The sequence below is a fragment of the Hirundo rustica genome, chromosome 1 (genome assembly GCF_015227805.2).
Source record: "Hirundo rustica isolate bHirRus1 chromosome 1, bHirRus1.pri.v3, whole genome shotgun sequence".
Classification (NCBI taxonomy): domain Eukaryota; kingdom Metazoa; phylum Chordata; class Aves; order Passeriformes; family Hirundinidae; genus Hirundo; species Hirundo rustica.
The window spans coordinates 51,543,995-51,558,766 of record NC_053450.1 but is presented as its reverse complement, the minus strand read 5'-3'; the positions used below and the strand labels follow the sequence as shown (position 1 = coordinate 51,558,766).

The window sequence follows — 14,772 nt, the reverse complement described above, 5'->3', positions numbered from 1 at the left end:
AAGAGAAGATAGATTTAAATCTCTTCTACGTGCCAAGAAGACTGAACACCACATACCAACAGCTACTTTCACAAATCCAAGAGGGGAGAGTAATGAATGAAATTTGGAATAGAAAGAGAATTCCAGTGTCATGACTGAAAAAAAGAATGCATTACCTTGTACCACTAGCCAAGATGGCTGATAAACTATGTCTGTTATCTCTAACTTGGGCAGCAGTATCAAGCACTAATGAAACAGCTCAGAAAATGTTTAGCAGTATATGCCAAGACCACTGGATGAAAGCCAGTTTGAAAAGGAATTTGAAAGAACCTCCTTTATCTGGGCTGATGAACTCAGTCTAGCATGATAATCCAAATGCCACGACTCAAATAAACTGAACATCCATTTTGAAGCTGGGAGTCCTGCTTTTGCCAGAGGAATTAAAGTGTAAAAGGTACTTCAGCCATGAACCTTAGAGAAGATGTCATCCCCAACTCAGGGTGACACTGGTAAATCTACAGTGAAGAACACTGAAAGCCTTTAAAGTTTTTAAAAGTGAATGCTACCTAAGGCTGATTGTGCATATCATACATTAATACATTTATTGCTACACTACTGCTGAGTGCGTATGTTCAGGTTTGGTCTACTGTCATTTCTAAAGATTCACGTTGTCTATTTCCTAACTCCCTTATTCAAAAACTAGAGAAGAACGTTTTCTCGAAAACAACAACTTTCAAAGAGATTTTATATAAACACCTAAGGACATTATGGGTCATATAAAGACCTCATTGAAAGGGATGTGAAATACTGGGACACTCATCTACAATGCTTTTAAGTGTTATGGATAGATATAGTTACACTCAGTTATGAGACTAATGCAGAAGAAGTCCCACAATGCTACAACCAGTGATTTTTATCTCATGGTTTTTTTATTTTGCCTACTTTTAGGCAATAATGGCTGAAGCTCAGTCTGTAAAAGCTGAAGCAGATGCTGAGGTGGGCTCCAGGCAATCATATCCCAGGAAATGGAGATCAGTACATGGGGGGAAGTCCTAACATGCCTAGCTAAAAACTAAGAAAAAGAACAACTGGTAGATTTTATGCTTGTGAATAGTTTAAAACCAGTGGACAGATTTTACATATTTCTGTGGGTGAAGTACTAAGGTAATGACTAGATTACTAGAGTGAGTTTATAGCTCAGCATAATGCACAGATTGTTGCAATGGAACAAGATCCAACTCCAGGCAGTGTAAAAAATACATTAAATAATAGTATCACAACTATCCTTTAAATTCAGTGAGTATAATATAATTGAGACCCTTTGTTTTGGGATACCTTTGTTTTTTCGCTCACTTCTTCTCTGTCAATCTTTTTGTAACAAATTTTGATTATTATATCTTTCAATGAAATACCTAAATCTGTCTTCCTTCTCTCTCTCACTAAGCCCTGTCTGCCTGCTTCTAGTAGTACTTTAGATTCATTTTCATTTCACCCTTCTATTTTCTTTTGGCCTTTCCCAGTAACACCAAGTTTCTATTTCTTCTTTCTAAGCTTTATACTCCCCACACAACAAAACTAAACCGTTAATTTGCAAAATATCCCTCACAGAAATCACTTGGAAAATCTGAGTATTCCACTTATACAGACTCAGGTGAAGCAGCATTTTAAGAACAGTACTGCCAAAAAATGCTGGACAAACACATAACATAACATTGAAGAGAAACAAAGCAAAATAAAGACGAACCCGATGGCATCCCTTGACCCGAGGACGGCTTCATTGGTGCATTCACCTGATCCCAGTTGAGATCATCATCATCTGACTGACTGTAGCCACAGGAACTGAGGGGCTCATCGAAAGTGCAGCACCCTGTTAAGGAAACACAAAGGTAAAAATTAAGGCATGCAGATAACAGAATGTTAATCTCCAATCGTAGCAACTGCAACATCACTCAATGCAGGCTGTCATTTTTAAGCATCTTTTAATACAAATTATTATCTATTACTAATCTTCACTTTCTGAGAGGGCATAGAATTTTTCTGTCATGAAAACAAAATCCTAAGGGTAAAAGAGAAAATTCAGAACTGCAGACAAAATTTGTCTTATAAGCAAAAGGCATCAAAAACAAAACAGCAAAATAAACAGCAGTAAAAATCAGAATATTGAAAAATTGCATGATTAATGTTCTTCAAGGAAAAAAATTATTCCATGCCCAAAGACCTACATTTTAGAAAAAAACTGTAAGGGTGGGAACATCAGCTTTCATTCCTGTATCTTGGTTTCCATGTAAGGGAAAACCTAGGTGCTGCGAGGTGTGCTGCACTGCAAACAGGTACCAGCATGGCTGTTTGTGGCATCACACTGGCACAACGCAGCACGTCTACCTCAAAATGTCAATCTATGCTCAGCTGCAGACTCTCTGAAAGAAAAGACTTATTTCATCTCCTTTCCTCACTGTCTCCTAAGTAAACTAGAAGAGAATAACACGTTATAAAAGTTCACGCTCCCTGAAGCTGGGGTAGGGAAAAATTAATGTCCCAAATTTAGAAGAACAGAGTTTAACGTTATCCACAAGAAAACAGAAAATCTTTGTTTCTCTTCTGTGGTACAGAGGAAAATTTTTTACATTGTTATCATCTAACAGGAGACTAACACAGGGTTACAAAAATTCTGTTCTATTTGATGTTTCACTCCAGTGAAGAATGACATCTTTCCTGTTTCAGAAAATAAATAATACTCTAGTCAGGGATATTTCTGTCCATATTAAAAGAAATTCTCCAGCTGTTCAAACAAAACTAAGCTTTAGGGCTATTCATCATCTTTGCTATCTGTCCAACGACAAAGTAGGCTTAGCCTTGCCAAGCTGTATAGGAAATAGGCAAAATCTAGCTTAAAAAATTACTTTTAAAATCTGAATTTTCCTAGAGCACTATAAACGGCATTACAGCACACCACATTGTAAATATCGTTTTCACTAGGATAGAATTAATTTCTTCCCAGGACTTAAAACCAGGACACTTACCAAAAGGTAAAAGACAAAATTCCGTTACACCTGACAAATACCACCTAACTGAAGTCCAGCCTTCCTAATAACTAGTCCAAGCGCGTATTTGAGATTTATAGCAAGAACTCTGCAAGCCCATAATCTTCAGTAGAAATTATTTTTATATGCAATCACTGAGAAATTTAATTTTTTCTTCTCTTAACAGTGAGAGTATTACATTGGCCTTTACAGACATACCATGTTTGCCCTGCCCTCAAATACAGGTCATCCTGTACTAGTCTCTGTTCTAAAATATCTTTCTCTAGGAAGTCTCCAGCACATCTAAGTGTGTGATGGATATTGGCACCTCTGGAAACTGTTTTTTTTTCTGTACAAATTTATGTGCAAAAGATTCCATCAGATAATCCAATGGGAACAGAAAACCCATTAAAAAACTCACAACTCCAAACTCCAACATTTTGCCTCAATGTTAACAAGAGATATAAATGCTCTCTCTCCTGAAGTCAAAAAAATTCAGAAATATGTGTGATTTTTATAGAGTATATTAAATAACATCTGCAACATTTCCATAGGGAAGGCTTAGAAATTTAGGCAGTCATTTAAACATATTTTCTACTATTTGAATTACTTGCATAAATACTACTTCAAACTTCGTAAAATACACCACAAGCTAAGTTTCAAACATACAAGCTGAATATCAACTTTAATGGATATATTAGTCCATTTTTATAAAAAATAAAAATAAAAAAGAAAGGTAGTTTCCTTGCCAAAGTACCGCTAATGATGATAAGACATAAATTTAAACACCAAACTATGCAGTCTGCAATGCAGTCAAGCTGGGCAAAAAATATATATCCAAATGGAAGCTGGCATAAATAAGCGTTTACAATTCAAACCAGGACCAACAAATATATGGAATATCTCCCACACTTTATTACATCAAACATCTCTCTAGTGATAAGGAGACCAAATAGTATAAAGTGTTTTCTTCCTCAAATCTAGAAGCCCAGTGAAGCACCGCAAAATGTCCAGTACTGGGAAAAAGGCAAAATCTGTGATTACAGATAGTTAATAAAGGCTTCTGCCATTCTCATGAATTAGGAAGATGTCAAAAACATGAGTAAACAGAATGACAGTTCTATTTGTCTAGACCATTTGTCTCTCAGCACAGGATCATTTCTCACTGCTTGTTTTTCTTCATTTCTCTTAAAAGTTGATGGCTAAGTCACACTCTCAGAGTATTTTTTTTTCCCATCTTCACCATTTATATCCTTTGTTGTATTGCTATTACTATAACCTCATCAAAATGGGCATCAAATCTTCTGTTACAGGAAGAGTTTAAAAGAAACTTCTGAACTCCTTCAATTCCTAACTGCCTTCCCACAACTAATAAAGTTCAACAAGTATCACTACAAGTATTCAAGCTGTTACAGTCATCTGTCCGGAGAACTGACCAGCATACATTAGATCTTTAACAGCACAGGTATCAAGCCGTGTTTTTTTCCACAGTGAGACACTGAGAATAAGATGAAAATTAATAAAGGTTTTGCACAACCATGACTTCTTGTAAAGGTTTTTGCAGATGAAAAGAGCATACATGGCATATATAGGCGCTGGAAGTAAAGGCAAGCTTGTAACACAGAACATCTCAATGCAACAAACAAACAACAAAAAATCCGCTTAGCCAAATCAGCCAAGAAACAATTACCGCAAACTGAGAGTCAAAGATCCTAGTGGCTTACGACCAACTCATGGAGGTTCTGCCTCTCACATTTGACCATACTACAAGATGAAGTTCTTTAGAAATAGGTCATTAACCTTTGAGAAACCCCTACATTTGCATCTACTGAAGCCCTCCTGGCTGCTATTGCAGGGCTTCATCTATTTTCTAGTCATGGTTCTCTTCCTGTGCAAGGTTTTCAGCTCATGAAATGGACTCATGCTATCAACAAGGTAAAAGCGGAGAAATTATCAGGTCTTTAATGTCTCTCATCATTGTGCTGTTCTGAAACAGGAGCCACTGCCAAGACAGGCTGCTGTTTATAATCAACCAGCTCACTTGAGAAATCTGCTCATTTTTTTGCTACTAGAACTGATAATAATAATCAAAATACATATTGGCTGTTACACAGTTTAATCAAGCAAAGCAATTTCCCTGCCTGTTATACCAACATCAGAATTTGGATGGCCAAACTGTACTTTAAAGGATGAACTCTATCCTGACTGAAATATTTATAAGCAAAACAGAAGATACATATCCCATTAAGATTCTTCGGCTTGTGCTGAATTTTATAGATATTTTTGGATTCCTAAGGGGAACTGAATTGACAAATGCACAAGATGCAACACAGTCTATTACAGCCTATGGTTCTTTCAACTGCAATTATCCATTTAACCATCATGAACTCAGCTCAATACAACTGCGCCATTGTCTGAGCGTAGTCCTTTTTAGATGTTTCAATTTTAGCTAGCTTTAGATCTTGAAAAATTTATGAGCTTAAACAAGGAATATAATTTAAGATGAAAGCAACCAATTAAAGTAAAAGGGATAAAGAATCCACTGTATTTTTCCTGATTTGAATAAGTTTTATTCAAACTATTTTGTGTTATACAGACTCTTGAAATCTCTTATGAAGCATTCTCAAAAAATACCCTAGCATATAGCAGGATACTAGAAATCCTTTAAATGATAAAATGTAACGTAGAAAAAAGTTTAAATCACGCTGGGCACTGCTTTATTTCTGTTGATTTTTTATACTTCAGAGATCTCAGATCAATAGGTGCTTTCCATCGAAAATTTGCTGCCAAGTGTACAAGTGCTGCTAAAACTAGTAATTCTTGTGAGTGTCAGTGCTCGCACTGGCAGGGAATTTAAGTGCATACCAGCACCGATGCAATGTCCCTGCTTTGGGATAAAATCAATTTTTTCTTCGCAGTAAAGTCCTGTGGTTTCTGATCTGCCACAGTACTATGAATTCTTCTGCAGAATACGTGAACCCAGAAGTTAAGTTTACTGAATCCCCCAGTTTTCTAGTATTCTTCTTTATCTCATTTTAAAAGTATTCTGAATTCTGCTATCTATGTTATTTCTGGTTTCATACCGGAAATGGGGTTATGTTCATTAACTCTAAGTGCAATGCAGCTATACTTTGAAATAGAAATTAAAATGTTGATATCTGATCTGAAAGTTGGGATGCCTAGACAACATTTCATATCAAGAGGCTTGGATATGGCAGGGAAAGATTCATCTCCTAGTTGGCAATTTATCCTCCCTGTCTGTCTATAACAAAAAAGAAGCCTCTGCCCAAACCAACAACACAGCATTCCTCAGCCAGCTGCATTCCCTCCTGTCTTCATGAACATGCCTGCATCCAAGGGCAATTGGCCAAGCGCATCATCCAGACAACATAGCAAGGCAAATGAAAACTGAAATAACCGAAAAACTGTGACAAACTACAATTGTTACGATTGTGGATGAGTCAGCTTATCCTCAAGGGTTACTGCTCAGGACAATCATCATATCTAGACACTCTCATGACAACAGAAAGTGATCTGAGAAACACAGCATTAGTAAAATGGGATCCTGTACCTCTAAGCTGACAAACTGTCCCCATCAGAGAATGAGCAATTTCTCCTTTGGGGGAAGATAAGGGGTCATAAAGAGAAAAATAAGCCGTTCTCAATTATAAACTCACTAAAAGAGAAAGCAACAGTAGGAATAAATGTAAAATTTTTAACACAAAAAAATTTGAACTGCTGCCTGTAAGCCTGTCCAACAGGCCTGGTCTGCTGTAAAATTTTTACTATAGATGGGGTAATGACAGAAATTGCCTAGTTCAAAACCATTTGCTTCTCTAAAATCAATAAATGGTTGAGCCAATAAAGGTTCATGTAAACTAACTTCAGCTAGGTAAATGAATGGTTTAAAGAACTTATTAGAAACTGAACACAGTGGTCTGCTGGATTCTGCTTTAAGTGTAGACTGTCAGCAGAAAAAGGCTCTACCTGCCCTTTCAAAGGTGTTACAGTATTACATGCTGAAAGGGCTTTCCAGACATGCTAGCTTAGAGATAGCCAGTAAAATAAACTCTTCACTGTGTGCCTCTGAAGCACACACAGAGATGCCATGTATCTACATGCACCAAAAATTCTTACCCAGGCTTTTCAAGTGAGCTTTCAACAGTGGGTAGTCTGTTTTAAAATGGAACATTTATTTTCTCTCAAAATATACCAAGGCTTGGCTTTTTTTCCTACCAAAGGCAAGTGTTCAGAGCTCTAAAATAATTCCATAATCTATATTACTGGTCAGGGAGCCTGAAAATCCATGTGCTGCATAAAGCTGATCTCATTTAAAAGAGTATCTACATTTTGTCAAGTCTACATATGCATGGGGGTGAGAAAGAAGAGCAAAAGGAAACAAACTTTACAATTAGAGACATTTTCTGATTGTGGCTGAGCTCAGAATGGGTTTTGAAAAAGTTAGAGAACAGAAGAATTGTCTGGAAAAATCTCATGAGCCAGAGCAAAGATTACGAGGTAAAAGGATGTACTTAGGAACTAAGAAAGTCTGATATTAATTTTGTCTCTAAGGGACAAAAATCTAAAACTGTGCTAAGACTTGTGGAGAAGGTGGTATAAGAATGCTAGAGAATTCCAAATTTATGGACACAATTCCAGCAGTATAACAGGTGATGACATGACAGCGTACCAAAAAAAAAAAAAACCCAAAATTCAGATAAACACTGAAAGCTATTATTTAAGAGTCTTCACACGTTCATAAAACATTTACAGTTGTTTTCTCTGTTCTCCTTCCACTTACCTGACAGAAACTGAATCTACATGAATATTGCCAAAAATGTTTCTGTTCTGGTGACAAAGGATAATGAAGCAAACTTGAATTTTACAGAAAGCGTATTTGTCAGTTCTAACTTCCCCCAGAAAGCTGCCCATGCTTCGGCAAATAAAATGGTTTTTAACAATTACATTTGCCTAATAGATACTGAGAATAATTCAAAATTTGGGCTCCTGGACTTTACTGAAAAGCCCTGAAAAAAGTTTCCTCTCAAAATATGCATTTAAACTCCTTTGAGCTACCAAAACATAGAAAAAGAAACCACTCACCAAAGCAAGGCAATAAATAAAGGCTCTTAAAATAAAAATCATCCATCTTGTCTAAGCAAATACAATCCATGTATTTGTGTCATTTTTATATTAGTGATTTTTTATGAGGCCCATGGGAAAATGGGTGCACATTAATATTCTATGAGCAAACTTATTTCTAGCATTATTTAATGGCAGGATGTTAGATTTCACAATATTAGTGATAGCTTCTCTTAATCTGTGGCATCAATTATGTGGGCAGGTGCACATCCACGCTTACATACACAAATTATAACCCTGCTGCAGTTGTCATTAGTTAGGATATCCACCAAGAGAAATATTTGAATGTTCAGTCCCATAAAGAGTGTACAGGATTATACAGAAATGTATTATGAAGACCCTGTTTTGAGAAGTACTATTAAAACAAGCCTATTTGCAGAAGTCATCAGATTTTATGCTTTAGTTAAAGGGAGGATATCATCCTGGGTGTTAAAACTAACAGGTACTCTTCCAGTTTGACATGAGTTAAGAGACATTTCTGGTTATTCAGGAATAACTACTAAGGATAAATTTTAGTGGCTGGTGGTTGGAGGGGGTTGGTGGGATTTTCGTTTGTTTGTTTTTAATATGTATTGCTGTCCTTTTAAATTACCAATATAATGCTTAAATCAAATTCTAGAGTAAGGAATTTACTTTACAAATGTATGTTATGAAAACTTTCTTAAAAAAGCCTTACAAAAAAAAAAGCTCTATACAAGAAGTACTCTGGAAAGACTGTCCAAGAAAAACAAGAAGTCCAATTTGTAACATCTTTCTAACCTACAGATGTATGCACCTTATTAAAAAGATCACACTGGGCATACCAGTTGCAAGAGGCAGGTGATTTACATTTTAATTGGAGCTAAGCGAACGTGATGAAATTTTGGACTGTGGTCAAAACCACTACAAAAATGAATAAATAAAAGGCAGATTTCCCATATGTTTTGCATCATGTTTATCACAAATACATGACAAAAATGTCCTTCAAAATGCAAAAAATCTCTTGTATAAACAGCCTGAAACATTTCAGCACAAAGCTTTGACCTACAAATAACTAACAAAAGGAACCTTCTTCACACACTTAAAACAGAATTAAAAATTCAAATGATACTCTGGCAATTGAATAAGCCGACTGAGAAAAACAAAAATGCAACTGCATGCTTATTTAATATAGTTTATACCATAGGATTTATTTAATTTATTTTTATAGCAACCACCCAGGATTGCACAGAACCCCTTTAATAAAAATGTAAACTCATTCAATCATCCTGGCTGGCAAAGAAAGTATCTAGATGCTAGGGAACAGAGATAAGAGAGACATTATTTTTTTCCCCATTTATTTGAAATGGAGACTAGTAAGGACATGATCAGGAGGATGGGATACACATAGTGAATTCACATACATGGCAAGTAACAATTAGGCATACTTTCATTTGACACCATGCAGCACCTCTTAAAGGATTTGAAACGACACTTCTTTTGGAAATCTACAGTGAAACCCAACACAACGTCTCTGTACTCTTTTCTAGAGAAGAAAAGGAAGAGAGGTGATTTTCAGTGCAGCCTCTTGGACCACACTCCCCCTCCCAACTGCGACTTTGAAGCAGCAGTGTGCAGCATTTCACCCTTCTGTCAGCTGAGGGACAAAGCACATACTACAGGGCTCTCTCTTCCACTCAGCAGCTATTTGTGATTTCTTAGACTGGCAACAGATGCTGCCCCTATTAATTAAATTATTATGTAGAATGCCTCTAACCTTTTCTCATTTAGACTTTATTGCAATTTTATCTTCACTTCTCTTTTCAGTATACTGAGGAGAGATCTATCACCAAAATACGCCCAAGCGTGTGCAGATGCAGTGAATAGAAAACGCCTAAACACAGTAAAAAATTACTAAATATTCCTGGTTTCATTTACTCCTACAGAGCTACCAAGGCCTAAAGGCAAAATCCTAAGTTGTTTCCTTAGGTGAAGTGCTACCCTGACAAAGGGTAAACTCAAGAATCACTCACTATTAATCTCTCAATATGGTATTTACGAGGGATGTAAACAGTCGCGCTGATCTGTCAAAGCTAAGCAAATTCCAACAATATAAGACAGCTGTCTACTCTCAGTAGCTTCATACTAATTCCACTTTTTAAACTGATTATCCTAAAAACTGCATAGTCCTTTTCATTTCACCTCACCCAAGAATCCCAGCACTTTATAACTCACTAAAGCAGCACAGTAGAGCTGTCCCAGAAAGATTCATCCAGGAAGGGGAGAGAAGAGCAGGGAAAGGCATTTAGAAAGCACCATGAAACTGTACCAGCGGAATACAGAATTGCACAGATGATATTCAAGAAAAAAAATTATATATAATGGAAAGTCTGAAGTGAAATAAAATGCAGTTCAGAAGGAAGGAAAAAACAGGGTGGGGAGATCTACTCTTTTTTTCCATCCCAGCTGGGAGAAAGAGATTGAAACACATGCCTTGCAGCCAAAATTTATCATACTACAGGGTCTGCTCACCCTAAAACTCTATCTAAAACACAGTATAACCTAAGAAACATACAACCATCAAGACTGTGACTATGAGACCAATCCAGACCATTTCTCTAAAGTCTGTTCAGGAAACACCATATTAGATTTTCAGTTTGTCATGAAGACAAACCTTTTCATGTTACATCCATCCTAGAGCTCTGGGGAAATACAGCCTAATAAAAGATGGTCAAAACACCTTTTTCACAACCAGCACTGCTAGCTATTCAACTCACAAAGCCATTAAATTCCTGATCCCAGTGCCAACTGTTTTTCACTAAGGCACTTTTTAATAACTTAAAAAACAGCACTTCTTTCTTAAAACTACTAAAATCCAGCACCTTTATTCTTAGTCAGAAATTGTGCTGTTCAATTCCCCCTGCAAAGTTTTTCCCCATGCTATAATGGGTAGGCAGGAATAAATAAACATGAATGAAGGGAAACGTAAGTAACACACTGAGCAGCCATTGTTCTTTTGTCTATGGTTGCACCAAGAGCCACACAAGTTTTCACCAACGGTGATCAGCTGCATGCCATGTTATGAGACTATGAAAAAAAGGACTATATTGCTTCAATACATTTATCACATAAATTTACAACTCCAATTGAGCCAAAGAACACTTGGTCTAACTGAACAAACCAAACCAAAGTGTTACTTCCCAGGTCAAAACGGCTTTGTTCATCCCTCATCTTCCAGCATTAGGTAAATGGACACATATTGACAAACAATCCTTATGTTCTTATAGACTAATCAAAACCGGTGGTATTTTGTATTACTTTAACTACTGCGCATCTACTGTATCTGTTAACAGCACAGATTATATCTGAATAAAAAGCAAATAAGAAGCTAAGTTCTGATTTTAAAGCTCAATATCATGGTTTTCTAAAGTAAATAAATACAACTGTGTAAAACAGTTCAGTCTTGATTAGGTAAAAGCTATTTCTAAAGGCAGTGGACCCACTGCAAACTTTAAGACACCACAGCTTAACTGCTGTTTCAAATAGAATATCCTCAAGGGGAGCCCCAAGACTAATTTTTTCCCCAGATTTCACAGCTTTTACAGGCAGTAAATACTGCCTCTGAAGTTAATCAGATAGCAGGACTGAAGACAACCTGTTTCATCAAAATCCAATTTTGATAGCTGAGAGATTAACTATTATTTCATCCTACTATCAGGACATTCTGAGCTGAGTAATTTTTTGGGTTTGCTTTTTTTTTTTTTTTCCTTGATCTTGTCAAAAAGCTACTATAACATGCTATTTATCTCTATATAAAGGGATTTCTTTGAGAAACCTGACAGCATTCTCCTCATCTGCCAGTTGAGCTTTTAAAATGTATCTTCACCTTTAAACTCTTCAAGCTAAAAAACACAAGTGTACTTGAAGCTCAATCATTCTCCCTGGTGCTACTCATTTTTAATGAACCTCTTGTCTTTACATCTCCCAGTAGACTCCAGAAAGAAATCTCTGGTGCTGTGAAACCAATGCCCGATGCTTCTCCAAACCTCTGTCTTTTTGAGCCTGAAATCTTCCTGCTAAACCCATATGGGACTGATGGGCCATTTCAGTCAAACCCAATTTCCCTTATTTATCACAGGTCTCTACTTAGAAACTCTGCTGTGGATTGCTTGTAGACACAATCTGTTTCCAGCTTTGAACTTTAAAAAGGATTTAAGCAGTCAATCTCATATCATTATAAATCCAACATGCATTACTTGTCTATTGATTGTGAGAAAATAAAAGTTTGAAGCTTGATTTCAGGGCTAATCTTTCCATTTGCTTGATGAGTTCTGCAGTTGTTAGAGAACACTTAATGCATCCTGTTATACTACAGCATATTAAGCTAGGATGAAAAATACAGACTATTTACTATACAGCTCTAGCTTTAAGTAAAGAACAAAGGCAGTGTTAGCTCTGCTAGTCTCAAGAGGTTTTCCAGCTATGCCACAATTAGCAACAGAAAAAAAAAAAAAAAAAAAAATCCTAACCATTTCTTTATACTAATAATGTTCAGATGGATTTTATAATTCTTCTGCCCCATACATAAGTTGTTTATATTCTACTTCATCAATGGGTAGAGCAAAAGAAAAAAACAGAACACATTGGTACTCATTCTTTTCTTTATTAAACTACTTTACTAATGGCATTTTTCCCCATAAATTTTGAGTGAAATAGTTTATCATCTAATTAAACAAGCTGTTTATGTTCTGACTTCTAATGTGTGCACTGAGACATATGAGAACAAATGCCATAGAAGAATTTCATACATACATCAAATTTTAAATCAGACATTGAAGACCCTGCAGCCCCTGTCCTGCATGCCAACCCAAGAATCCTGCCACTTTTTTATTTCTTTCTTTTAACATCTGCGGATTCTCCTTCAGGTGAGAAAGCTGTTACTCATTTTGGTTTCCTTTCAAAGTCCCCATGCAGGCATTTTCCCATGCAGCAACTGTCAAGTGCTACAGACTTTAGTTCTGTGAAACAATCATTACTTCTACAATCATTGATACCGCTCTACTCGATCAGTAATTCAGGAAAATATTCATCTCATTATTAGTTACCGCTGTCATTACGATTCTGTGACTGGATGAAGGAGAGCAGGACCTCCACCTGGAGATTTTTACCTGTGCTGCTCTGTGAATTAACCTGTAGGAGGTGCCACAGTGATGAAGCAGTCAAAAACCTCCAGCAGGCAACTTCATCACATGGGTAATTAATTCACTACATCAATAACGCCTCCAGTCATTAGCAGAGCTAAGGCTGAATCCCAGGCCTGCTTGCTAAATTCAGACAGCACAACAGGCTTTAACTGTGCTACAGGTATAAATAACTCTCTATTTTTAAATGTAGTTAGCTACTGCTTTTTTCCCCTAGGTTTTAGTCATTATCTCTTTCAGTAAATTATGCTTTATTTCATTCATCACATCTATAACCTTCTTCCAGAAGGAAAAGAATTAATTACTTTTAGAAACCTCTGGTATTTTCACAAGGTCTGATCAGCTACAAACAAGAGAGACCCACACTTGACACTGCTGAAAACTACTGCTGCAACACTGACATGCCCAAGCTTCCATGACCCAAGGAGTGAACTCTCGAACCTCCTACGCAGCAGAATAGGGCACTATCACTACACTACCCAGATAAAATAATTACTTTCAATTCTTGCCTATAAGAGGATTAAGTCAGTAGTAAACTCACTTAAATGCTGTACTGTAACAAAAAGAAAAATTGAGGCCACACAAATCTTCAATCTACTTTCCAACCTTGCTGAAACGATTTCAGGTCTCCATGTGATTAACTGTAACCATCTTGAATATGAGCAAATTCAAAAAACTGTCAGGTTGATTCAAATTCTTCTTTGCTTTTTACTAATTTGTGTTCCATGACTGATGAAAGGGATGTTCTTTTTCCAGGCTGTAATGCTGGAACAAGCATCTCTGATCCCTTGTGAAAGACATCTGATATTCCTGGGACCAGTATGTTATACTGGGACGGTCATGCCTTCTCAGGTGCCAAAGCTTGCTTCAGGATAGGAATAAGAATAACAATAACTAAATGTATGCTCATGTCTCCAAACAGTATAGATCAGGACAGTATAACTGATCTATGATAAATTAGGCTAGCTCAGAGGTTTTAGGCTCAATTATTTGAAAGGACTGATATACTATTACTGTAATACTATTACTTGTTATATATGGTATATATACATACATTTTTATGCATATTTTCAAGTATATCTCTTGATTTACCTTTAATTATTTATTAGCCATTAAAACACTTGAGCTTTTGGGTGAAATTGAAAAAAATTTCAACTTGAAACAAAAAAATGGAATTTTTTTCAATTTTCATATATTTTCAAATGCATCTTACTTAAACATTTAAAAATCTTCCATAAAAGTTGTACTTGGTCTCTATATCTGAAGTAGCAAATAGGTCTAAGGATTTAAACAGACAGTAAGACTTGTGTGTCAAGTGACAACAAACAAATAGTTTGAGTATTTGTAAGGCTGTAGAGTCCACAACCATCAATGGGCAATCAAATGTGGCAGATTTCAGTCACATCTTTCAGTTTCCTGATGTTCAGAGGGAACCTTCTGTGTTTCAAGTTGCGCCCATTGCCTCTGCTCCC

The 14,772-nt window shown here is 36.4% G+C and overlaps 1 protein-coding gene across 10 annotated transcripts in view; it reads right to left on the bottom strand.

Annotated features, from left to right (window-relative positions):
* The window catches only part of PTPRM (protein tyrosine phosphatase receptor type M), a 442,084-nt gene that overhangs the window by 338,349 nt on the left and 88,963 nt on the right, over positions 1–14,772 (bottom strand). For all 10 annotated transcript variants that reach the window (XM_040065094.2, XM_040065165.2, XM_040065318.2 and 7 more), the window contains exon 2: positions 1,724–1,846. In XM_040065094.2, the coding sequence (XP_039921028.1) occupies positions 1,724–1,846 (123 nt within the window). The remainder of the gene's footprint in view (positions 1–1,723; positions 1,847–14,772) is intronic.